Below are 27,316 nucleotides of genomic sequence, written 5' to 3'. Positions count from 1 at the left end.
TGAGTTTCAAGTATCTTTGAATAAAGGCATATTTAGAAAGCTAAATGAACTACTAATAATTGTGGTACTTGTTAGGTGCTTACTGTGTGCCAGGCACTGTACTAAGCGCTGGGGTGGATACAACCAAATGGGGTTGGACACAGTCCCTGTCCCACTTGGGGCTCGCAGTCTCATTCCCCATTTTACAGATGAGATAACGGAGGCTCAGAGAAGTGAAGTGACTTGTCCAAGGTCCCACGGCAGACAAGGGGAGGAGCTGGGATTAGAACCCACGATCGTCTGACTCCCAAGCCGTTACTCTACCCACTCTGTCAAACTGCTTCCCTGCACTGATGAATTAACTCACTATCTTTTACAATCTTGGGTTTTTGGAAAAGGGGCAGTCACAGGGTGGGGGTTGCTGCACAGACTAAACAGGCTGAGTCCCACCAGGGAGTAAGACAGTAGCAAGCTTGGCCATTAGGTGAAGCTCTCATTTTAAAGTTCAAAAGGGTGGAAGAGGGCCCTTCAAGTCTGGCTTCAATTTCTAGAACCGCCCACCACCCCGTCTGCCAAAGGCCCCAAAGTGTCACTGAACCCTGAGAAGGGAAGAGAGAATGCGAATGGCACTGACCAATGCATAGGCTTCACCTTCACCCCTGTCCCAAACCCTCCTGAGTCTGTCAGTCAGTCGATCGTATTTATCGAGCGCTTACTGTGTGCAGAGCGTTGTACTAAGTGCTTGGGAGAGTGCAATATAGCAGTCACATTCCCCGCCCACAACGAGCTGACAGTCTAGAAGACTGGAAGAGAAGCGGCATGGCGTAGTGGATAGAGCATGGGCCTGGGAGGCAGAGGGTCATGGGTTCTAATCCCGCCTCTGCCACCTGTCTGTTGTGTGACCTTGGGCAAGTCACTTCATCTCTCTGCACCTCAGTTACCTCATCTGTAAAATGGGGATTGAAACTGTTAGCCCCTTGTGGGACAGGGACTGTGTCCAACCTGATTAGCTCGTATCCACCCCAGCACGTAGTACAGCACTTGGCACATAAGCACTTAACAAATATCATTATTATTATTAGGTTGGATGAGGTTGGGTGCCATAGCTTGACAGAATGTGCCTGTCAATTCTGTTGCATTGTACTCTCCCAAGAGGTTAGTACAGTGCTCTGCACGTAGTAAGTGCTCAATAAATACCATTGATTGATTGATTGATGGGGGGAGTAGCAGGACCACATCAATGATTTCCTCAAGCCTGAGGAAAGCCTTTGCATGACCCTTGACCTGCCTCTGCTTCTACATCAAGTCGATGCCAAGATGACAAGAGCAATAGAATTAAATGGAAGTTCACAAAGAAAGGCAGACCTAGGAACTATTTGTTTTTCAGAAAAGCTAGATGAAGTGATTATTTCAGACTGATAAACACACAATGATGTATTTTTCTAACCCCTGCAGTCAGACTGGCAACACTGTGGAATATCTTCCAAATATGGAGATGAAAAAGAGATGTGCCTTTATATTTTGTGGTGGACCCAGGCGTAGGTGCTGAATGTTCATTTGAGTCCTGAAAAAAACCAGGGGGTCAAGATTAGACTCAGATCACAGTGGAATTTCAGTTGAGGAGAGTCCCTGGTGGTCTTTCCCTCTGGATTTGATGCTGGTTAAGACTTAAAACATTTGTATGTATGTATATAGAAAAGCATCATGGCCTAGTGGCAAGAACACAGGCTTGGGAATTGGAGGTTGTGGGTTCTAATTCTGGCTCCACCACTTGTCTGTTCTGTGACCTTGGGCAAGTCACTTAACTTCTCTGTGCCTCAGTTACCTCATCTCAAATGAGGATTGATTGTGAGCCCCATGTGGGACAGAGACTGTGTTCAACTCAGTAGAAAGAGCACGGGCTTACGAGTCAGAGGCCATGCGTTCTAATCCTGGCTCCGCAATTTGTCAGCTGTGTGACTTTGGGCAAGTCACTTAACTTCTCGGTGCCTCAGTGACCTCATCTGTAAAATGGGGATTGAGACTGTGAGCCTCACGTGGGACAGCCTGATTACCCTGTATCTACCCCAGCGCTTAGAACAGTGCTTGGCACATAGTAAGCACTTAAATACCAACATTATTATTATTATTATTAGCCCAGAGCTTAGAACAGTGCTTGGCACATAGTAAGCGCTTAACAAACAGCATAATTATTATTATTATGTATTTACCCCTACTGCTGGTGCAGGTGAAAGAGCACTCTAGGAATTGGGAGATCTGGGTTCTAGTCCCAGTTCTGCCTGCAGAAGCTTTGCCATCGGTGGTGAAAGCTGTCGACCAAAGACCCACCTAAGAGGATTCCATGAGGCGTCCGGAGAGGAACCTGAAAATTAGCTATCATTCTGGTTTGTTGTTTTTTTTTTGGGGGGGGGGCGGGTAGATTTGTTAAGCACCATACCCAAGGCACTGGACTAAACGTTGGGGTAGATACAAGATGATCGGGTTGGACATGACCCATGTCCCACTTGGGTCCCACAGTCCTCATCCCCAGTTTAATAATAATGTGGGTATTTGTTAAGCGCTTACTATGTGCAGAGCACTGTTCTAAGCACTGGGGTAGACACAGGGGAATCAGGTTGTCCCACGTGGGGCTCACAGTCTTAATCCCCATTTTAATAATAATAATGTTGGTATTTGTTAAGCGCTTACTATGTGCCGAGCACTGTTCTAAGCGCTGGGGTAGACATAGGGGAATCAGGTTGTCCCAGGTGGGGCTCACAGTCTTAATCCCCATTTTACAGATGAGGGAACTGAGGCACAGAGAAGTTAAGTGACTTGCCCACAGTCACACAGCTGACAAGTGGCAGAGCTGGGATTCGAACTCATGAGCCCTGACTCCAAAGCCCGTGCTCTTTCCACTGAGCCACGCTGCTTCTCCACGCTGCAGTTTACAGATGAGGTGGCTGAGGCACAGAGAAGTTAAGGGACTTGCCCAAGGCCACGCAGCAGACAAGTGGTGGAGCTGGAATTAGAACCCAGGTCTTCTGACTTCCAGGCCCGTGCTCTTTCCACTAGACCACACTGCTTCTCAACCTTGGTGGGCAAAGACCCTAGAAACTAGCAAGGCAACCAACTGCCCGTCAGGTCACGGTGCTTCAGCATAGCACCGGCACTACATCGCAGTCACTACAGCCATAAATGGGTCCTGCATGTAAAAATCCTCTGTGAGCATTTCACAGTGAGTTGCGCCCCTGCCTACTTCTTGCATTTCTCACCCTCAGCGGGTACCTGACTGGCCAGGCACTGTACAAGCTATTATCATTATAATTGATTCCTCGAGACAAGTTCTTGGTCCTGAAGTCTCTCACTGTCCATATTTTCCCAACCTTTTTTGGGAAGCAGCACAGCCTAGTGGAAAGAACACGGGCCTGGGAGTCAGAAGACCTGAGTTCTAATCCCAGTTCTCCTGAATACTTGTGTGAGCTTGGGCAAATCACTTCACTTCTCCATGCCTCAGTTGTCCCGTTCTCCCTCCTACTTACACTGTGAGCTCCATGCAGGACAGGGACTGTGTCCAACCTAATTAACTTGCATCTACCCCAGCACTTAGAACAGTGTTTGGCACATAGTAAGGGCTTTACAATTCCACTAAAAAAGGACTCTCTTTGGAAACACTTCCCTCAGAGGTATCCCAAGAAAGGGGGAATATATGAACCTTAGTTCTAATTAAATGATAATTAAAGTACATGTTATGAGCTCTGGTAAAGGATAATAATAATAGTGGTATTTGTTAAGCACTTACTATGTGGCATGCACTAAGAGTTGGGGGGGATACAAGTAAATTGGGTTGGGATACAGTCCCTGTCCCATATGGGGCTCACAGTCTCAATCCCCATTTTACAGAGGAGGTAACTGAGGCACAGAGAAGTGAAGTGAGTTGCCCGAGGTCACATGGCAAGCAAGCAATTGGAAGAGCTGGGATTAGAAGCCAGGTGCTTCTGGGTTCTAATTCTATTGGTAGGGTATGAGGTGGAAACTGCACTAGCTGAAATGAGATTTTTAAAACCGTAAATTTTATTTATCCATTGGGAAAATTGAGTTAGCACTATAGTCAGTTTTTCTATTGAGAGAATGGTGATCTTTGCTAATCACCGTTTAATATCTAACATTAGCAGCAGTTACATCTTCCTTCATGTATGTCATACAGGCGATTCTCTACTCAAACCCGATCACTGTCTTTTCCCTTTTCCCTTTCTTGCAGTGATTGCTTCCTTTTATTTTCAACCCCACCCCTCTCCATTTTTCTGTGTTAATATTTTAAAATTTTGTTTTAATTCATTTTTATTTTGTGGATTCAACCTTATCTTTTATGTTGTTTTAGTGCTTGATCGTTTCACTGCTCCTTACATGCCGCCAGTTCCCTCTTTCCCCTTGTATTGTGAGATAGTCAGCTCCGTGATAGCCAGGGTCCGTGTCTAATTCTGACCTGGATATTCTCTCCCACTGTTTTGTACCATATTCTGCACCCACTAAGCGCTTAATAAATACTATTACTAATTTGTGACAGATATTTTTGCACTGTTTATCACTTGGCTTAGGGTTTTCTCTGCTTCTCTTTTTTCTAGTGTTTTTGCTTGCCCATGCACGTTTGGTTTTTCCTCCCTAGCATTATTGTTGTTTTCAGGTTTCACCTTTTCTCCTTCACACTCTTTCTTCTGTAGTACATTCAGTTCTCCCCAGAGCCGTGCTTTCATTTCACAGTTTGGCTTGGAGCTCTTTTGGGAAACTAGAGAATGTCATTCAGACAACGTGCATTGGTCTGGATAAAATGCAACACGTTGTTGGGAGAAATGCTTGTGTGCAGGAGCGTGGCATCGGAACGGCATGTGAACTACAGCACATAACAAAGGGTTCTTCAAGAATGTAACCTCTGAGTTCTCGGAGAACTGACTTTTTTTTGGAAAGTGCTCTTGTTTTTTCCGGTTTCAGTTTTGGTTTAATTTAAATATTTCTGTTTTACTTTTATTTTCTAATTTTACATTTTTATATATACTTTATGCAAAGTATATATAAAAATATATAGGAAGTAACTATGTTAAAATTTTAATCCGTCTGGAAAGACTAGCCTTTTGACTGTCTAGAGAGTACCCTGCATCCATCAACTTCACTCGTCCTCCTCTTCTAGTTTTAGTCACCTGTTTTCCCTGATCCCCTTCCCATCTTCTGCCTTCCTTTCTTCTGATTTCCCCCTTTTCCCAAGTGGCTTGTTTTAAATAGGCATTTTTATGGTATTTGTTAAGCACTTACTATGTGCCAGACACTGTACTAAGCACTGGGGTGGATAGGAGCTAATCAGATTGGACCCCATCGATGTCCCACATGGGGCTCACAGTCTTAATCCCCATTTTACAGGTGAGGTAACAGGCACATAAATTAAGTGACTTGCCCAAGGTCACCCAGCAGACAAGTGGCAGAGCCAGAATTGGAACCCAGGTCCTTCTGACTCCCAGGCCCCTGCTCTATCCACTACGCCACGCTGCTTCCCGTGAAAAAAGGCTTCTTTTTTATTCTGAATTGCTGTCTAATAAATACCTGAAAGTAGAGCTGGCCTGTTGAACACATAGGGACTTTAGTATAGTGTTCTGCACTCAGTAAGCACTCAAATACCACCGGTTGATTGTTTTTTCACTCCCCACATCATTTCCCAGTTGGTGTTTTTCCTTTCTCCCTCCCTCATTCCCTTTTGTTTTCCCCCCCACCTCTCTCCCCTTGCCTTCCACTTGCTTTTATTTCTCCCTCGGTGTGGTTACCCTTTAGAGTACCAGGGTGGTCCCTGCTAAAATATGTTAAAGCAGTGAATTTCAATGCAAACACACTGAAAAAGGGCAAGACTTCAGGATGCTGCTACGCTCGATGTGGGCAGGGAATAGGTTTAGCAACTCTGTTATACTGTATTCTCCCAAGTGCTTAGTACAGTGCTGTGCACACAGTAAGCTTTCAATAAATACCATTGGTTGATACACCTATAAACAAATGAGAGCAATGCATAATTATTAATAGAGAAATATATTTCAACTATAATTAGAAATACATTTAAATGTCAAACAATCAACAATCAAACAACAATCCCACAGTAAAACTGCTGTTCAAAAGGCCTCAAAATTACTCTGGGTAGACTGTAAATGATATAAACTGCAAGTTGGTTTCTGGTTAGTTTCTTACCAGGGTAAAATGGAGACCTATCATTTTTATACCAAATTAATATGATGCGAGTGCCTTATTTTAGAACTGTCATAGGCTCCTGAATACTACAACAGGACTACACGTGATTCTATATCTTTAAAGAGACACTCTTTCAAAATATCCACGCCAATAAAAATGAACACAGGTGGTGTCCCCACTAGCGCTCTGATGAAGTGCTTTCTATAAAAGTGATTTTAAGAGGTAGTAGGGAAAGAAAAACTTATTTTTTTAAAGCCATTTACATGTGAAAAAAAAATCATCTTGCAAACCAAAGGTAAATGACTCCCAACAGCTATCCTCTCAGAGACAAGGTCAGGATTATTTTAACAAAGGAAACAATATCAGATGTTGCTTTCAGGCTCTACAGTAGAATTTCCCATGTGCCAAAGAGCCAGAAAAAAAACTCCCATCATTCTGAGAGACCAATTGGAAGCTCTGTCTCTCTTTTCTCTCTGCCCATAAAATCTTCCTAATTGGTTGGACTAGGCTTGCTTTATTGCAGTCTTTAAAACTGTTTCCTGGTCCACACCCAATTTTGTCAAAATGCTTTGGAAGAAAATCAACTTTTAAATAGCACCTTCACCCAATCCACTTTAGAGTCAAATTTCAAATCTATAAATTGAACACTTAGTTGGCTAGTGAAGACAGTTTCGTGAATAAACTGGCTTATCAGGGAAATAAAAAGACACCTTGTTCATCAGGGTAGAATTGTGGTAATGACCATGAAAATAACATTATGGAATCAAGACTGACAGCAACATTCATGAAAATTTTTAGCTTCCTGTTTTTTTTTTTCTTTTACTGCCTCACCACTCTGGTACCACTGAATTGATTCAGAATTTTTTGAACTCTCCTATTTTACCTTGTCCTTTTTCAAGAAAGATGATTTTCGATTCTGGAAGAAAATTAGATCCAGTCACAATCATTTCATGGCCTCCATTTACTGAGCAACTGTTGATGTTGTATTTCTCAATTTGAGGAAGTTCTTGAGCAGATCGCTGGGCTATTTTTTTTAAAGGGTGGAAAAAAAAGAACTTTTAATTTCCAAACTTTCATGCATACCAAGGGTAAACTATGAATTTGGGATCTGAATAATGGTATTTTGGGCTCATCACATAACATTAAAAAAAATCTTACTATCCTATACAACTAAGCAACAGAAGTGATTCCCTATTACTGATCTACTACAACCAGGAATAACTAATTACAATTTATTTGTTCAGTTGTATTGGTTGAGTGCTTACTGTGTGCAAAGCTCCGTACTAAGCACTTGGGAGAGTACAATATAACAATAACTAGACACATTCCCTGCCCACAACGAGCTTACAGTCTAAAGACTGTAATGGGCCAGTATTATAGCTCACACTGGAGCAGGCAGGACCCCAGCTCTCTACCCCCTACTTATCCTTGCTCCTCTCCTGCTACAACCCAGCCCACACACTTCACTCCTATAATTTCAATTTACTAAATCTCCCTCACACACACACAAATCCCTAATCACTCATCTCCTCCCCCAGTCTCTTTCCCACTGTGCCACTTTCATACTTGAATCTTCCCTCTGAAAACCCTTATGGCACTTATCCCATTCCTCACCCCCACAGCACTTTTATAAATAATATTTTCCAAGTGCTCCGTACAGTGCTCTGCACACAGTAAGCACTCAATAAATACAATTGAATGAACGAATAAATAGTATTACACATAGTTGCTACCCCTCTCTGTGATTTATTTCAATATCTGTGTCCCCAGCTAGGGTTTAAGCTCCTTGAGGGCAGGGACTGTGTCTATCGACCCTATTGTCCGCTCCCAAGGGTTTAGTACAATACTCTGTACAGAGGAAGCACTCAGTAAAACCACAATGATTAAGTAAACAAAAAGGAATACCTCTTTACAAAGTGAAAAACAAGCAGGGAGAAGAATGAAATAAAATAAGTGTTGGGATAAATCTGTGGATGAGAGGTCTATAACGGATTATGAGATGCCAAAGTTTACAGACAGAGAATTCAAGAGGGTTTTAATAGACTGATGGACGACAGGTCCGTGATGCGTTATTAGAGGGAAAGGTTAGAAGGCACATCCTTAACCAGGTGGTTGGAAGTCACATAGACAACCATCACACCGTTCCTCCAAGTGGCCTCTAGAACCAGAGTTCAAATACTAAAATAGATGGACCACCATGCTGATCTAGAATGGCACTAATTATATTCTTGTGGATGTGTTAATCCTGCAGTGATCGCTGGGCAAACATATTCCATTGAACATATGGACAGTGTATTCAAAACACAAGTCTGACTTTAAGAGGCTTCATAAAGGTCCAAGAAGCATTTTTACAAATTTGAATCATTTTAATTGCTTTTCCAGGAAGACAGGCCAACTTCCCAATACTCTAATTTCTGCCACAACGTGTGTTTGCACTATGTGTCTTGGCAAGAATGAAATGGCAGATTTAGGGAAAGTCCTTCCAACAACATGCACCTGTCTGGATTCAGTGTAATGTGGTCTCGGAAGAAATTGTTGTGAATATTGGACCCAGGGTCAGGGCTTCAACATCAATTTTCAGTAACACAGGGCTCTGCAAGAACACAATCCTGTGATGCAGGAGAACTGACTACCAACAACATATTCAGTGCCTTGGGTGCCAAGGAATTGAACATAGAGCTCTGTACGTGTGTCAGTTCACAGATTCCAAATCCCTTCAGGCTATGGACTGGATTAAACTAGACCAGGGCAAAGGATAACTAGAGGAGGGGGTTTGAGCCCGACTAAAGTGGTACCCCCAAAATCTCCAAAACAATAACTTGTGGCCATTTGTAATGAATTTGCCATCCTCAAAATGACTGGGATGCAATGTTTCCTAGCATCAGCCACTAGAAAAAGGACTGGGGAAAGGTTTCTATCATCATTTCTCCGCACAGGCTATTGTAGCTGATGCTAGGAAGGACATCTGGTCCCAGCATTCACTATGCCACCATTACTTTGACTGTTGCAAATTTGGCTAAGGGGCAAAGCAGTGAATATTTTTGGGGGGGGGTGGGGGGGGGTCATTCTTGCTTTAAAATATCAGGTAAACTTTTTTTTTTTAAAGTTTCAGGGCTCAGAGGCCCCATCAGACTTGAGCTGGACCCTAATATTTAGGTATGTTTAGGGCTGTAGCTCACAAGATCTCTCTGGGGTAGGTAAGGGGAAGATACTTTGCTATTAAACCTCATTTTGCAAGCCAGTAAACTGAGCTCAGAGTTAAAGCGACTTGTCCACAGTCCCCAAGTCACTGGTAGTGCCAGGATGAAAATCTGGATTTTCCTTCCAGTGCCCTTTCCATTGGCCTAGGCTGACTCAGCTGGGTGCCCAATGAATTTTGCATTACAATCGAAATTCAATGAATACAGATTACTTAGGGCCTTAACTCTAGCTGATTGCTTTTGAAGGAAATTTGGCCTGAAAATGAACAAGATGTCAATCTAGCATCTACAGTGAATAAAAACTTCAAAGATAAGACAAAGAACACCTTGCACACTTACAGCATTCAACAGGTATGGAAGCAGTCTGTAGAGACAGGACTTTTCCACTAGGCTGGGGAATGTGCACCCGAAACACAAGACGCACTCTAGTATTCTTTCTGCCAATATCTGTCTCTCCTTTCCGAAGCTCTATATCTGAATTTCGAAGTTTCAAAATGCCTGCACAATCAATACTAGGAAAAAGAGAAACAAATAGGAAGAAAAGCAACAAACGAGTTTTACTTTCAGGAAAGCACAATTGTCTTCTTGCTCAAAAATTAAAGTGTCCCTTTATTCTTCCTTTGATTTTTTTCCCCCTCAAATTATCATAAATTTGAACAAATAAAGGACTACATTGCCAAGTGAGATGGGACTGTCCCTATTCCTTGTGATTCCCCCTGAGGAAAAGGGTCCATGTCTTATTTCCACTTGAGTTCACTTACCCAGTGCTTAATAAATACGATTACTACTATCCCTTGTTTCTTTCCATTAGGGAAATCGCTCACAAAGCTTTTGGTACAGGAAAGCAAAAATAAGTGAAAATCTGCTCTATTAATCTTTATTAACTAAGCAACACCCCTGCTGCATTATCAGAAACATCTGTGCATAGATCAGGAGATTTCCCAATCAACACGGAGCTTGTCTGCTCCTACTTAAAAGTGCCTGAAAGGGCGGGGGAGAGAGGCAGCTGGGAATCGGGGAACTGGTCTCCTCCTAGTTTTCCGATGCCAGATCTGTCCCTGATGCCCCTATTGCTCTTTCCAGGGTGCTCCCAGAACTTGGTCTCTCTAGCTACCGCTTCCTGCATGACTTTCTCCTCACAACCCCACCATGTGACAGGCCCTGTGACTAGTGAATATAATAATTATGATATTTGTTAAGCGCTTACTATGTGCCAAGCACTGTTCTAAGAGCTGGGGTAGATAGAAGGTAATCAAGTTGTCCATGTGGACTCACAGACTTAATCCCCATTTTACAGATGAGGTAACTGAGGCACAGAGAAGTTAAGTGTCTTGCCCAAAGTCACAAAGCAGACAAATGGCAGAGCCAGGATTGGAACCTATGTCCTCTGACTCCCAAGCCCATGCTCTTGCCACTATGCCAAGCTGCTTCTCTATATGAATCCAGGCTCAAAGGGATGAAATTAAGGGATTCGATTTATTTGCTACTGTTTTAATGAGATGTTCTTCCCCTTGATTCTATTTATTGCCATTGTTCTTGTCTGTCTGTCTCCCCCGACTAGACTGTAAGCCCGTCAAAGGGCAGGGACTGTCTCTATCTGTTACCGATTTGTACATTCCAAGCGCTTAGTACAGTGCTTTGCACATAGTAAGCATTCAATAAATACTATTGAATGAATGAATGAGTGGTGTTCCAACTAGCCGGATTCCAAAACTGACAATCCTGCAACCAGTCTAAAACCTTTGTTTGCAAAATATTTTCCATTTAAGACCCAGACTGTATATTCACTCATACAGCTGACTTGGCACTCAACATCCCTATATAACGGCATTTCTTCAGTACGTACTTGTGCACGGTGCATTGAGTCACAACCACACAGCATGAAGTACTTCGTTTGAATTGCAGTCAGGACCAGTAAGATCCAGTCCTGGGCAATTTGGGGCCCAACTGATTGGCATGCTCCTGCTCTCTCCTCCCTGTTCTTTCAAATAGGGTGCTTAATGGACAGGGGCTGAGAAGCAGCATGGCATAATGGTTAGAGCCTGGGCGTCAGAAAGACCTGAGTTCTCATGCCGGCTCCGCCACCTGTCTGCTGTGTGACCTTGACCTGTGTAAGCAAGGCAATTCTCTGTGCCTCAGTTACCTCATCTGTAAAATCAGGATTAAAACTGTGAGCTGTATGTGGGATAGAGACTGTGCCCAACACCCCATTAACTTGTATCGACCCCAGCGCTTAGTACAGTGCCTTACAGATAGTAAGTCCTTAACAAATACCATTAAAAGAAGGTGGGGCGGGCTGGGGAAGGTTCCTCTTACAAACCCGATGACCCAGTGGGTGTCCTTCCTTCAGCTGAGGGGTGGACTTGGTGACTGTGGCGAGAATCTGTGCTCCTTCTGGCTTGGGAATACCAGCCCTCCCTCATCTCAAATGCAAACCCTTCCTTGCTTCAGAGACGTCACATAACAGGACAAGTTAGGTAAAAGGAAGGGAATAAGAAATATTTCTGGACAACCTCCCGGCTCCAACAGTATGAAGGAATTTAATATAATGTATGCATTAGTATACTCCATTGAGCCTTTTTCATCCTTTTTGCCCATCTGAACCCTCCTTGACCAGGGCTTGAGTCCACAGTTGGGAAAGGCAGGGAACGCATAGTCAAACCCAGGTCGGAACCACCATCTTCTGCTCCGGGGGAAGCAGATTCAGGTCAGATTTTGGTGGCTCTGTGATTCTTTCAATCTAGGACTCTTGTGGTAACTGAGACTCTTCTGAACACAACTATCTGACAGTAATACAGCTGGAGTTCCTTCAGAAGATCATTTCACTGCTAGCCCTTGCCATAATAACCCGAAGAGTTCTGAGTTTAACGTAAGAACATGTGATTGATACCCAGCCTCTACCCAAGTGCTGAAACAGCTGGGACTTGTTTGGCTTTTTTTTAGTTACAAAACTCTGTAGGGCTAAGTATACCTTGACTTTTAGTTCCTTGCTATAATCAAACAGTCCTTATTTGTATGGAGGCATTCCTTTTCCACCAAGGCAGTAGGGAGGGAACTGCATCTGTGAAAACCATTTTAAAATTTGGCTATAAAATGGCAAGCTGCCCAGCAGAGGCAGGGTAGCCTGGCTGCTTCTCCTCCCGCTTCAGAGCAAAGTGACTTTCTGGGACTGGACAGAGGACAAGGAACGTGTCTACCAACTCCGCTACACTCTCTTCTCCCAAGCGATTAGAACAGTGCTCTGCACACAGTAAGTACTTAATAAATACCATCTGTTGACTGGGAAAGGATACTCTCCCTGGTCAAAGCCTCCTGCACCATTCTTCTTTGTCCAGGTATGCTACTGCTGACTCAGATCTTGGGCATTAGCTCCTTAATAATAATTATGGTTCTTGTTAAGTGCTTACTGTGTGCAAGGCACTGTACTAAGCACTGGGATGAGTAGGAGCCAATCGTGTCGGGCACACTTCCTGTCCCTGGTCCAGACACTGTAAAATTTTAATCTGTAGACAACTTAGCTTCCTGTTTCTGGCCATCCCACCAGCATGTTTTCTTTAACCACTGGAGTTGCTTTACAGAGTCCAGGGGAATAATGTGGTTTTCTCCAGGTCTAGCGGAACCCATGAACGGCCCTCACAGCCGCCCCAGGACCCATTAAGATGGACCAGGGATAGTAACCCATGCATTTGGTCCCGGAAAGGTGCCGCCACCTTAACTGGAGGGTGGCCACAATGGAAGGAAGAGGAAAAAGCAGCAGGCAGGAAGCAATTCCTGTGTGTCCCACTTCCTTCCTCCTTTCACTCTTTCCTGCAATCTATTTGCCAAGAACGGCTCCGGAGGTCTAGCAAATGAGGCTTTTCCCACATTTCCTGTGCCCAGACAGGCAGTGATGTACTAATCAAAGTGGTGGGGGGAGAAGGGTGTGCAGAGGAAAGGTGTCAAAGAGGAAGGATGGGCAGCAGATCACACTCATATCAACCTCCTCTCTAAACACATCACTGCCCAAATGGATGTTGTGCGGGGAGGGGGAGGAGAGAGGGCTGGGCTGGGGTCACACCGGAATCATATACATAATGAATATGCTATAATTATGGTTTATGTTAAGGGCTTACTATGCATCAAGCACTGGGATAGGTACATGGTTAACAGATCAGATGCACTCCATGTCCCATATGGGGCTCACAGTCTAAGGAGGAGGGAGAACAGGGATTGAATCCCCATTTTATACAGATGAGGAAGCCGAGGGCCAGAAAAGTTATGGGACTCGCCCAAGGTCTCACAGCAAGCAAGTGGCAGAGCCAGGTTTGGAACCCAGGTCCTCTAACTCCCAGGCTCACGCTCTATCCACTAGGCCATGCTGCTGCTCATAAGCTAAAATGCTGAGACAGCCATGAATTGTGGAGGCAAATAGAAAACTGCACAGGTTGATTGTATGTCAAATCAACTGGAGGAAAAAGTCACTTAAGGAGACGTTTTCTTTGTTACATGGTGGCTCGGAAGCAAGAATACAGAGTGAGCATTACACAGTAATGATGCCCAGAAAGAAGAAAAACAGCATAAAATTGTCTCTTTTCTGAGAGAGGTTGCAACATACCTGGCTGACATACTATTTTCAGGAAGAAGTGGAATTTCCAGAACTTTTGTGCTAGCAATGATCATTTCTTGGCTAGCAGTAGCAACTGTCTTCCCAGTGATTCGATGCACTTGGTAGAACGCATGCGGTCGCAAATAACGATCATCTGCCGTTCCAATGAACATCTGTAAATTTACTGGTTTTTCACTGTAGCCCAGGAGCTAATTAAAGAGAAAAAAAAATCACAGACGCACAATTACACGGTGACCTAAGTGTTAAGGAATTTTACATTTATAGTGCTGACTATTAACTGTATAGGCCTCAAATAAAAGTTGAGGAAATTTTAGTTACAGAGTGGCTCATTTAAAGGCACAGGTGTTGAATTCCATTCAGTTAACAGGGATTTACTGAGCAACTACTGCGGGTAACAAGTTATTGGAAGAGTCCAATAACTAGTAAAACCCAGAGTCCTTACTCTCAGGGAGCTTATACTCTAACGACGGTGGCGGGCAGACAAAGCATACACGAAGCAGCGTGGCGCAGTGGAAAGAGCACGGGCTTTGGAGTCAGGGCTCATGAGTTCGAATCCCACTCTGCCACTTGTCAGCTGTGTGACTGTGGGCAAGTCACTTAACTTCTCTGTGCCTCAGTTCCCTCATCTGTAAAATGGGGATTAAGACTGTGAGCCCCACATGGGACAACCTGATTCCCCTGTGTTTACCCCAGCGCTTAGAACAGTGTTCTGCACATAGTAAGCGCTTAACAAATACCAACATTTTATTTTATTTATCAAGTGGGAAGAAAAATAAACACAAGTGGAAATAGCTAGAGATGGAAAAATAAAATAACTGAGTAAATAAATGAACCACATAAACCAACAGGGCAGAGACCATGTCTTCTATTTTGTCATGCTCTCCCTCGTGTCTTGTTTGGGGCCCTGCCCACAGTAAGGACTCAATAAATATCACCGATCGCTCGACAGACACCAGAGCCTTTTGAGGAGTGGAGTGATGGGTCCAGAACGACGTTGTACAAAGACTATCCTGGCAGCAGAATGTGGCATAGACCAGAGAGGGTAGACGTTGCTGGCAGGGAGGCCAGTGAGGAGTCTGCCAGTGTTGATCAGTCAGGAGACGAGGAGAGCTTGAACGAGTGGAGCAGCCAAAAGGATGGAGAAGGTTTTTCCCGTACAGAAAAGGCATTCCTTGAGCTTACCGTCACCATCTTCTTCTCCTATTGCTAGCTGAACTTTGGGAAGTTACAGGCTGCATTTTGCCATCCCCACTTGATAAACAACTTCCACACCCATCACCAGTGCCTTCTACTCCAGTTTAGCGGTCCATCCTCTTGTTATTCTTCCGGAGCTCTCTGCTACCTCAGACTCTTGACCAACCTCAGCACCTCAAACACATTTGGGCCTTGTCTTCAGGGACGTTCTGCTCTTCGGGTGTATAGGGGACAAACTGAAGAAGAAGATGTTTCCCTGCTTTTGAAGAACTTACAAGATTTCTGGATGTACAGCTCCAGTTTTCTCTCTCCCCATCTCTCCTGACCTGAATTTCTTCCCTGCCTCTATGATACCTCCACTTGGATACTCTGCCATTGCATGCGCTACTCTTTATCTTTGTGGATCCGTACTTCTTCGGATGCCCTCGTGAGACCGGAAGCTGCTCAAAGGCGAGGAACAATTCCTGATGTGCTATAAGAACGGAGAGGCTTTAGGATGCATTTGCCAAGGATCTCCAAGGGAATTTTCAAGATAGGGCAGGCATTTACCATTTTGAGATGGTTGAAACTTGCTGGAGGCTGCCCGGAAGCAGGGGGACGTCCTAGATGATCTCTCTAGGCCTATGGTGAGGTTAAAGGATCACTTCCTAGCCATGACAACTGGTTTTACGGGAGGCGGCACCCTACTTCACTAGGGAAACATTACCAAGAAACTAAACTACATCAAAAGATCCAAACACATTTTATATTGGCTGACAACTGTCTCTCTCTGTTCATTCTTTCCTTGAGGAAAGCAAACCCTCTCAAGAAATGGTATGGAGGAGAAATGTTTTGTAGCCCAGCTTTTTCCTCTAGGGAGGTCTGAACGAGAAGGAAGATACATAGCAGGGAATACCAGACTGGTTGTCAAAGGATCCGAGCTGTATTCCCAATTCCTCAAATGGCTCACTCTTTCTGTTCCTTGGGTTCTTGTTTCTACCTGTTTCACCTGAAGACTGAGTGAAATGTAAACTACAGTAGATTTGACTTTTTCTATTCAAAATGCATGACGGTTGAAAATTACTGACACGGAGTGCATTCGAGCTTTCAATTTGCTTTTAAGTGTCCTAGGTCAGAATTAGTTTGAGTCTAATATTTATTTTCCTGAACCTCTCTTATTTCAAAACCTAGAGCAAGAGAGTTGATTTTTATGTGCACTTAATTCCCCAAAGCTTTTAAAATAAAGTGTGGATTGAAATTAAGAATATTGGGGCCTTAAAAAAATAACTACAGCTGCGACCTTGGCCAAGGATGAAAGCAATCTTAATATCATGGGGGCTGTTCATTTTTCATCTCAGACATTCTGATCTCATTTAAAAATTCTTGAACAATGACCAGATCCACTCTGTTAGTCAAATTTGAAAGGGAGAATTTTTATTTGTCTTGATTTTCTTTAATACAAAAAGTCTTGCCGAGCAATCTTAAATAGACAGCTTTAGAGTTTGCATACTGGATTTTGTTTTCCAAATTAGTTAGGATCTGACATATGAACTCAATAAGTATATAAAGAGGAGACGTTGCTAATTAGGAAAGTGTATCCATATAGCTTTTATCCCTGTAGGCTGAAAGCTCCTCGTGGGCAGGGATTGTGCCTTCCAGCTCAACTCAAAAATTGGTGCATTAGTTAGGTATTGGCATAGCATGAAACTAAAAGCACAGATAAGAGAGAAGCATCCTTCATCACCCACAATATCGTACCCCCTCTGTCAGCGCTGGTGGGGATTTTGACAGTGGAACCCAACTAAGCCTAATGCTCTGGTGGGGTCACCCTAAACTGACTCAGTGTTTACCTTCATCCCCCAAACCCCCAAGGGATCATACAACTGTTTCCCCATTTCTCTAGGGCAACTGGTCAAGTGGAGAGAGTAGGTAGCGAGGGCTTTTGGTCCAAATGCACTGCCACAAAACGCTCTTGCTAAAAATGTTACACAAGGAAACTGAGCAAAAGGATGCAGACTCCCGCATCAGCCTAATCACTGTCCACCACTCGAGATAGAAACTGCAGACTGGATTAACTCAACCCAAACTGCCATGGTTATTTACATTGTTTTGAACAATATGAAAAACATCAACTGCTGCATTTAATGAAATCATTCTCTTAAATTATAGAAGTGGAGGGAGGACGGGACTGGTGTACGCGAAACAAGCAGGTCAAAGGAGCTGGGAGCACACTGGAAAAACAAGCCTCAGGCATCTCTTGAGAGTGCACTGGATGACAGCTTGAACTGCAGGTGTTGGATTCCCTGCTACAGGGAGGGCAATACCTCCCACTGAGAGCTGTGACATTCTTTCCTTCATGTTTGATGAGAAACACTGCAGATTGATAAATGGCAAACTGGTACATTTATCCAAGAGGACAGTGGGCTAAACAAGTGGAAGAGAAGAAGACTGAACAGCGTGAGTCAGAAGCGACTTTGCTAAAGGTGTCGATACAGTCAATTGTGCAGGGGGAATTCACTACATTGTTGGGAGCAATATTTTCGTTCATCCATGTTGATCACTACATTCGGTAGAGGTAATGGGAATGAGTAGGAACCAGTTCGGGGCAATCTATTATAGTGAACTGACTGTGCATCACAAATACAAAATACCAAAAGAGAGAAGGCGAGAAGGCAAGAACAATCCCTGACACATCAGGCACTGCTGGAAATATTACCCACCCAGGGTTGGATCCTGGATTAATGTGCAAAAAAAATGTATTTTGACGTCAGCTGGGAAAACCACAAAAAAAATAAGCACAAAAAGCTTTGCCAAGATGAAGGGTTTGATGCGAAAACTTAGACAGATGAGCTGAGAAGAGGAGGTGTGAAATACAAGACAGAACTGAGGAGAGAATAACTACGAAGTATTTATCCACACTGCCACAGAGGCGAAGAAAACGAGTAATGGACAGAAAGCACAAGGAAGCAATTCAGCTCAGGGGAAAAGAAGCAAAATTGAAGGCAGAAGGAAAATCGGGATACGAATGCAAGCAAATAAAGACAAAAGTACGTAAGGATTAAAAGGAACAAGTTGAGGAAAGCTTTCTTGAACCACAGGAGCCTGAAAAACATGAAACACATTTCCCGAAGTACTGTAACTTAAAGTCACTCAAGGATGGTAATTATTATTATTACGGCATTTGTTGGACACTCACTTTCAAGCTCTGGATAAACACAAATGAATCAGGTTGGACACAGTCCCTGTCCCACATGGGGCTCCCAGTCTGAGTAGACTGTGATGGAGAGACTTATCAGTTGCACACAGATACATGGTATTTGTACCATTTTATGGCACTCTTTACGCCTTCATGGTAAAGGTCATGGGGAAGCAGTGTGGCCTAATCATAATCATAATGGAATTTTTTAAGTGCTTATTATGTGCCAGGCACTGTTCTAAGCACTGGGGTAGATACAAGATAAATGGGTTGGAGAGGGTCCCTGTTCCACATGGGCCTCACATTCTTATCACCATTTTACAGATGAGGTAACTGAGGCACAGAGGCTTCAAGGCTCTACATCACCTTGCCCCTTCCTACCTCTCCTCCCTTCTCTCTTTCTACCACCCACCCCGCACGCTCCGCTCCTCTGCCGCCCACCTCCTCACCATCCCTCGGTCTCGCCTATCCCGCCGTCGACCCCTGGGCCACATCCTCCCGCGATCCTGGAATGCCCTCCCTCCTCACCTCCGCCAAACTGATTCTCTTCCCCTCTTCAAAACCCTACTTAAAGCTCACCTCCTCCAAGAGGCCTTCCCAGACTGAGCTCCTCTTCTCCCTCTACTCCCTCTGCCACCCCCCCTTTACCTCTCCACAGCTAAACCCTCTTTTTCCCCTTTTCCCTCTGTTCCTCCACCTCTCCCTTCCCATCCCCACAGCACTGTACTCGTCCACTCAACTGTATATATTTCCATTACCCTATTTATTTTGTTAATGAATTGTACATCGCCTTGATTCTATTTAGTTCCCATTGTTTTTATGAGATGTTCTTCCCCTCGACTCTATTTATTGCCATTGTTCTTGTCTGTCCATCTCCCCCGATTAGACTGTAAGCCCGTCAAATGGCAGGGACTGTCTCTATCTGTTGCCGACTTGTTCATCCCAAGCACTTAGTACAGTGCTCTGCACATAGTAAGCGCTCAATAAATACTATTGAATGAAAGGTCACACAGCACACAAATGGCAGAGCTGGGAGTAGAACCCAGGTTTTTCTGACTCCCAGGCTCGTGCTCCTTCCACTAGGCCACGCAACTTCTCTGCCTAGTGGACAGTGTTTCGCTGTCTAGTGGACAGAGCACAACCCTGGGAGTCAGGACTTGGGTTCTAATCCCAGCTCCTCTATTAGTCTGCTGTGTGACCTTGGGTAAAGCACTTCATTTCTCTTTGCCTCAGTTACTTCATCTGCTAAAAAAAAAAAAAAGGCCACGAGGTGCCAAGAACTGAACCAAAAGTGAACCATGAAATGATGTGGGGGAAGAAGTAGTGTCTTTGTAGTGTTAGAAGAGGGAAATGATGTCCAGGAGTTGACATTTGGCCAGAACAGTTCTGAGCAGGCAATAGGCCACTGAACCAGCGTGGCTCAGTGGAAAGAGCACAGGCTTTGGAGTCAGAAGTCATGGGTTCAAATCCCAGCTCGGCCACTTGTCAGCTGTGTGACTTTGGGCAAGTCACTTAACTTCTCGGTGCCTCAGTTACCTCATCTGTAAAATGGGGATTAAGACTGTGAGCCCCACGTGAGACAACCTGATTCCCCTGTGTCTACCCCAGCGCTTAGAACAGTGCTTGGCACATAGTAAGCGCTGAACAAATACCAACATTATTATTATTATTATTAGTGCAGCAAAGGAACAGAAAAACTTCAATAGCATGGGCAAAGTCTTATCAATAATAATAATTGTGGTATTGTTAAGGGCTTATTGTATGTCAGGCACTGTGCTAAGCTCTTGGGTGGATACAAGCAAATCGGGCTGGGTACAGTCCCTGTCCCACATTGGGCTCACAGTCTAAATCCTCATTTTACAGATGAGGTAACTGAGGCCCAGATAAGTGAAGTCACTTGCCTAAGGTCACACAGCAGACAAGAGGCAGAGCAGGGATTAGAACCCACAAACTTCTGACTCCCAGGCCCGGGCTCTAGCCATGATGCCATGCTGCTTCAACAGTCTTAGTATTGCCCTCAAAGAAAGGCACTTGTGCAGACAGGTACAATTACTGGTCAATCACCCTTTTGCCACGGACATACATGGTCTTCCCACATTGTACTCAATCGTATTGAATGATCTGGCTAAGCAGCCGAGAGGATAAGAAGTCCGCTTTTGCTCTGGGGTTCCACTGAATAAGGTCCATTGTCAAAAAAATGCAGAAAATTCAGAAAGCAGAGGTGCTACGCATTCACAGGCTACAAAACAAGCTTTGACTCCATCTTAGTTCAATGATTTGAACAATACTGGAATCAACCAGGCCTCCATCGACCAGCTGGCAGAAATTAAGAAATTCACAACAGTGATAATGTTGTTCAAAGATCTATGTTGTATTAATGAGCTGAAAGGTTAGACAGCAGGGCAACATAATTGCTCTCAAGTTGTTTAATGCAGGCTCTGGAAGCCCTATTCCAGAGGCTGACATGGGAAAGTGGAATTAAGGTTGCTGGGAACTAGCGAACTCCTGCTGTTTGCAAATGATTGCATTGTGCTTGCCGTGGATCCCCACTGAGCTGTGATGTACAATGCAACAACTGAAACAGAAATCACACAAAATTGGTCTTTGAGTTGAGTATCTCCCAGACCTAGTAGAAGTACAAGCATTGTGGGGAGAGATCCGTCCAAATCAATGGAAAAGGAGGAGCTGGCATCTTTATCACCCCGGTGCCTATGCTGAAAAATGGAAATAGCTCTGATGGTGAATGCAGCAGAAAGGAGACAGCTTGAAGCAGGTACAGCATAATAAAAACCTTGTTACTGGATGGCAGCCGGCAATGCAAAGGAGAGAACTTTCCAGTGCCACCATTTTGTCTTCTATTAAATACACTGCTGAAATTAGCCTGAGAAAATAAGCTGCAAGTAACGGAGTCATAGAAGAGAGGATGTGCATTGTATTCTTATGTCTAGTTTATGGTATATGTTAAACGCTTACTCTGTGTCAAGCACTGCTCTAAGCTCTGGGATAGATACAAGTCCATTAGGTTGGACACTTTCCCCGTCCCACGTGGGCCTCATAGTCTCGTATCTAGGACCACTGTGAGACGGTGTTCGGGATGCAGAAATACATAGGTATTTGTGAAGAGTTGGACAAGAGCAAATAGGATAAGTGGCAAAAGCATTTTTCTATGTAAAAGAACAAATTATTCAAACTGTATTTTCATTTTTGTATTCAATTGCATATTCTATTTCAATAATCATATTTATTGATCACTGTGCAGAGCACTGTACTAAGTGCTAGGCCGAGTACACTCATATATTCTCCGACTCTCACTCTTTGTAATTTTTGTCTGTCTCCCCCACGAGACTGCTCTCTGAGGGCAGGAAACGTCTTGCTTCTGCAGTACTCTCCCAAGCACTTAGTAGAGTGCTTTGCACTCAGCAGCTGCTCAACAAATACCACTGATTAAGGACAGAGATTTTTTTTAAAGTGTATTTTACCTAGAAAAGGTATGTTTTAAATAAAATGCAAATTTACTAGTGCAAATTTTCTGGTTTTGCACCTTCTCTACTGTCCAACTTGGGATTCTCCGGCTTTGGCCCACTTGTCTTGCTCAATGACCACCTGACTCTCCCTTTCTTGCTCTGAGACCCGAGCCTCTCTTAGTCCCGCCCTCTTGGGTCCACGGTTTCACCCACGTCCTCAACACTCCACTCCACCTGTCCACTCCAAGGACCACACAGAATGGCAGCCCGCCAAAACCTCGGCAACTTTTTCCAACGCTAGCTTCACCACCCGGTTTCAATTCTTCTAGAGAAGCAGCGTGGCTCAGTGGAAAGAGCCCGGGCTTGGGAGTCAGAGGTCATGGGTTTGAATCCCAGCTCTGCCACTTGTCAGCTGTGTGACTGTGTGAAGTCACTTCACTTCTCTGTGCCTCAGTTACCTCATCTGTAAAATGGGGATTAACTGTGAGCCTCACGTGGGACAACCTGATGACCCTGTATCTACCCCAGCGCTTAGAACAGTGCTCTGCACATAGTAAGTGCTTAACAAATACCAACATTATTATAGAAAGCAGTATCATTGATGGGACAATTGATGACGCTTCCCCAAGCAGTCAGAAGCTACTCTGTACGGTAGACCTTCCGGACAAGTTAAATCAACTCTATCATCGCTTCATCCTTACCAGGGCACCTGTGAATTGACCTGTTTTCTGATTTTATCACTGCTGGTCTCCATATAATAATAATAATGATAATAACAACTGCGGTATTTGTTAAGCGCTTACTGTGTGCCAAGCACTGAGGTAGATACAAGACAATCAGGTCCCACGGTGTAAGTAGGAGGGAGATGAGGTGTTGAATGCTCAGATGACGCAACTGACGCACAAAGAAACTAAGTGACTTGCCCAAGGTCACGCAGCAGATAGGTGGCAGAGCTGGAATTAGAACCTAGGTCCTCTGACGCCCAGACCGGGCTTTTTCCCCTAAACCACACTGCTTCCCTGCTTCCCATCTCTTACTGGCTATAAAGAGTAATCACCACACTGAGATGTACCCCTCCCTCTCACTGCCTGGTAGTGGTCTTTGCTGCAAAGCCTCTCCTTCCATGGTGTTCATGCTAGCTGAAACGGCCTGCCTTCTCAACCGGACGCAGGCATCCCCTTCAAAGAACAACAGTAATAATAATAATAATGATATTTGTTAAGTGCTTACTATGTGCCAAACCCACACATAGATACAAAATCAGCCATGGATGTAGGTACCCTCTCACATGGGATCCGGGCGGGGCCTGGGAAGGGGCAGGTATCTAGGAGGAGCCGGAGGGCGAGGGTGAGTGGCCCCGTTTGTTTCCCCTTCCCTGGGATCGGTGAGTAATCCTCCGGGACCCACCTGGAACAGGGAGCGGGGGGGTGGGGCGGGAGGAGGAGGAGGAGGAGGAGGAGGAGGAGGAGGAGGAGGAGGAGGAGGAGGAGCGACACGGCATGCAGAGCTCTGGGAGAGCTGGAGGCCTGCACTCCCCTCCAACTACCTGGGACCTGTAAACCAGGCCTGGGCTCCACCGCCCTCATCCCAATTAGCACGCCCCCTCCCTTCCCTCAAATAATAATAACTGTGGTATTTCTTAAGCGTTTGCTAGTTGCCAAGCACTGTACTAAGCACAGGGGTAGATACAAGGTCATCAGGTCCCACATGAGGCTCACAGTCTAAATAAGAGTAATTTATGTATATTAATGTCCGTCTCCCCCTCTAAACTGTCAGCTCACTGTGGGCAGGGAACGTATCTACCGATTCTATTACACTGTACTCTCCCAAGCGCTTAGTACAGTGCTCTGCACACAGTAAGCGCTCAATCCAACTGATATGCAGGTGATAAATGCGGCAGCTTTTTCGGATAGTCCGTAAAGTGGAGAGGGCCGGGGGTGGGGGTGGGGGTGGTCTCCTTGGGATGGCTTGTGGAGGAGAGAAAAGTAGGTGCTGGTACGAAATGGCAGTTGTTTCTGCTAGCTTTGTCAGTTGGGACAGTGGAGGGGAGGAGAGGCGAGACACATCCAATGATGCGAGCAGGGTCAGGGCAGCACCGGCTGCTGTTTTTGTTGGGTGGGCAGTGAGGGAAGGGGTGGAAAGGCAGAGGAGCACGGTAAGGAAGATGAGTCAGGGTGAATGAGGGAGGAGAGCAGGGCTGGCTTGCCTCTTGGGTCAACCTACGCAGGGTTGAGCGGCAGGTGGCCGAAAGGGCTTCCACCTGCCTCAATATTAAGATGACAAATCCCTTTGCCACCCACTTACGTGAATTATGTGAACTTTTGAATAATTGAAGACCCTGGGTCCCAATTAATTTGGACAAGTCAACTTCCTCTGAGGCAGAGGATAGAGTATCAACTTGTGAAAGGCACCCAGGTGTGTGGAAGGTGTCCTTTCGTGGCTGATTGAACAGCAGCAATAGGAACGGAGAAGCAAGCAAAGCTAATAATGATTGTTAGATTTGTTACGCACTTACTGTGAAACGAGCGCTATGCTAAGCATTGGCGTAAATACAACTCAATCCCTGTCCCTGACGCCCATGGGGCCCACAGTCCAAGAGGGAAGAGAGAACAGATATTGAATATCCATTTTACAGATGAGGAAACTGAGGCCCAGAGGAGTGAAGTGACCTGCCTGAGGTCACACAGTAGACATGTGGCAGAGCTGGGATCAGAATCCTCTGACTCTCAGGCTTATGCTCATTCCACTAGGCCACTGAAGCAGTTAAAACTCCCAGTCCTATCCATTCCTTTTGTATGTGCCCGCTCTAAAAGAACACTCCGAAATGTTCAAGGACCTACAGCACACATTACAGTTCATCAACAAAAGTCCTGGAGATTGAATTTGCTGTAGGTTATCAGTCCTTCCATTAGACAGTGAGCTCCTTAAGAGCAGAGACTATCTCTGTACTTCCTTCGCACTTTCCCATTCATTCAATCACATTTATTGAGCATTTACTGTGTGCAGAGCACTGCATTGCACACAGACAGCATCCAATACATCCTGCTACTACTAAGGGAAAGTAGTAGTGGCCTGGGAGTCAGAGGATCTGGGTTCCAATACCGGCTCTGCCGCGTACTTGCGGTGTGACCTTGGGCAAGTCAATTAACTTCTCTGTGCCTCAGTTCCCTCTTCTGCAAAATGGGGATTCAATACCTGTTCTCCCTCCTCAGACTGTGACTCGATGTGGGACTTAATTATCTTTTGTCTACCCCAGTGCTTGGCCCATAGTAAGTGCTTAACGAATACTTTTTAAAATTATTATTATTGGACGGTGTCTGTTTCAGCAGCCATTTGCACAGCACAGTGAGTACAAAAACAATTTAGGGAAAATGCCCTTGAATTCTGAGGCATATCTTGTAAATCTCCAAGTAATAGAGACCAAGTAACATCATTAAAAGTTCTCCCAGACCAGTAATAGACTACCACAGGCTTTCTTCCTCCTTAGTCAGATAACCATTCCTATCCTGCTCCAACAGGCAAGCAGCCAAATGTTAGCTTTTTCTGAGTGTTCCTTTTATCTCTTTGCCAAAATTGTTTTCAGGAACACTTTCCCTTTGGGAAAATGAATTCCTGGAGAAGAAATAAATTGCTAAACCTACATCTCAAATGTTGAATCCTGATCCTGACTTTTCAAGGAGTAAACTAAATAACCTCAAGAGACTTGTAACATGCCTAAAGACCAAGTGAACTCCCTGAAAACATTTATTAAAACAGGGTTGCTGAATAAAACTTCTTCGTTAAGATATAGGAGGAGGTCTGAGAAATTTACATTTCAATGGGAGAATATCTTGGGAGGCTGCAAAACTCTTTTCTGTAAGGTTGTCACAGGATAGAGGAAACCATGTCAGAATCAAAAGACCCCAACTCTACCTTTATTCTTCGAAGTAGGCAGGAAAGAATCATATCTGGCAGGTTGCAAGTCTTGCTTGAGGTGATCCATAATCGGATCACTCCACGTTTCCCACGAAAACATGAAACAAAGTCACTTATATTATCACTGCCTTCGTGTATTCATTTGCCAAGGTCTCTGTCTCCCCCCACACCCCAACCCACACCTTTCAACCTCTTTCTGGAAAGTAGACAAAGGCATCGTTCAACAAACACAGAAGCTATACGTAGTATAACTTCAGATTCAATCAATCATATTCATTTCTCTGCTGTGTGATCTTGGGCAGGCCACTTGACTTCTCTATGCCTCACTTACCTTATCTGTCAAATGAGGATTAAGACTGTGACCCCATGTGGGACAACCTGATCACCTTGTATCTACCCCACCGGTTAGAACAGTGTTTGGCACATAGTAAGCACTTGGCAAATACCATTATTCTCCTCACTATTGGCTTCAAAGCTCTCCATCACCTTGCCCCCTCCTACCTCACCTCCCTTCTCTCCTTCTATAGTCCAGCCCGCACACTCCACTCCTCTGCGGCTAACCCCCTCACTGTGCCTCGTTCTCGCCTGTCCCTTCGACCCCTGGCCCATGTCCTACCTCTGGTCTGGAATGCCCTCGCTCTTCATATCTGCCAAACTAGCTCTCTTCCCCCCTTCAAAGCCCTACTGAAAGCTCACCTCCTCCAAGAGGCCTTCCCAGACTGAGTCCCCCTTTTCCTCTGCTCCTCCTCCCCCCTCCCCATCACCCCTACTCCCTCCCTCTGCTCTATCCCCTTCCTCGCCCCCTCAGCACTTGTGTATATTCGTACATATTTAGTATTCTATTTATTTTATTAATGATGTGCATATATCTGTAATTCTATTTATCTATTTTGATGCTAATGATGTCTGTCTACTTGTTTAGTTGTCTGTCTCCCCTTTCTGGACTATGAGTCCGTTGTTGGGTAGGGATTGTGTCTGTTGCCGAATTGTACTTTCCAAACACTTAGTACAGTGCTCTGCATGCAGTAAGTGCTCAATAAATACAAGTGAATGAATCAATGACTATTTATTAAACACATACGGTGTGGAGAACACAGTACTAAGTGCTTGGGAGAGTACAACAGAGCTGGTAGACACGTTCCCTGCCCATAGTAAGTTTACAGTCTAGAAGGGAGCTGATAGCCAGTGACTAGATTTCTTTCTGTAGCCCGTGGACTACCAGAGTCCTTACTTTTAGAATTATCTCAGGTTTATTACTGTAACAGTGTCTGGCTTTCCAGGCCGGAAGATGCATTTTTTTTTTTTCATTTGTGACTGTTCTCCTTGCTTCTGCACTCCTACCTCCCCATTTTTCTCCTCCTTCCATTTACATCTTCTCATGCAGTCTTGTCAGGCACACATACATCTAACTAGTCCTCTCATGCACACTCTCTAAAACATCCTCCCCCTCGCACTGACTCACAATATAGGGCCAAATCATGAAAAACGTAGGGCTGGGAGGGGAGAGATCGCAGTACGTTGAGTGCGTGAGCACATATGTAAGTATAAATGCCATCTGCTCCGAGAAAAGCAGGTTTCGTGG

General features: G+C 44.6%; 1 protein-coding gene across 3 annotated transcripts in view; it reads right to left on the bottom strand.

Moving 5' to 3' along the window:
- NFATC3 (nuclear factor of activated T cells 3) overlaps positions 1-27,316 on the bottom strand; it is a 196,411-nt gene that overhangs the window by 49,193 nt on the left and 119,902 nt on the right. For all 3 annotated transcript variants that reach the window (XM_029050383.2, XM_029050384.2, XM_029050385.2), the window contains exons 4-6: positions 13,975-14,174; positions 9,720-9,892; positions 7,064-7,204 (exon numbers count right to left, since the gene is read on the bottom strand). In XM_029050383.2, the coding sequence (XP_028906216.1) occupies positions 7,064-7,204; positions 9,720-9,892; positions 13,975-14,174 (514 nt within the window). The remainder of the gene's footprint in view (positions 1-7,063; positions 7,205-9,719; positions 9,893-13,974; positions 14,175-27,316) is intronic.

The sequence above is a fragment of the Ornithorhynchus anatinus genome, chromosome X1, assembly GCF_004115215.2.
Source record: "Ornithorhynchus anatinus isolate Pmale09 chromosome X1, mOrnAna1.pri.v4, whole genome shotgun sequence".
NCBI classification, from domain to species: Eukaryota; Metazoa; Chordata; class Mammalia; order Monotremata; family Ornithorhynchidae; genus Ornithorhynchus; species Ornithorhynchus anatinus.
The sequence above is the reverse complement of the archived record's forward strand: the minus strand, read 5'-3'. Positions and strand labels throughout refer to the sequence as shown.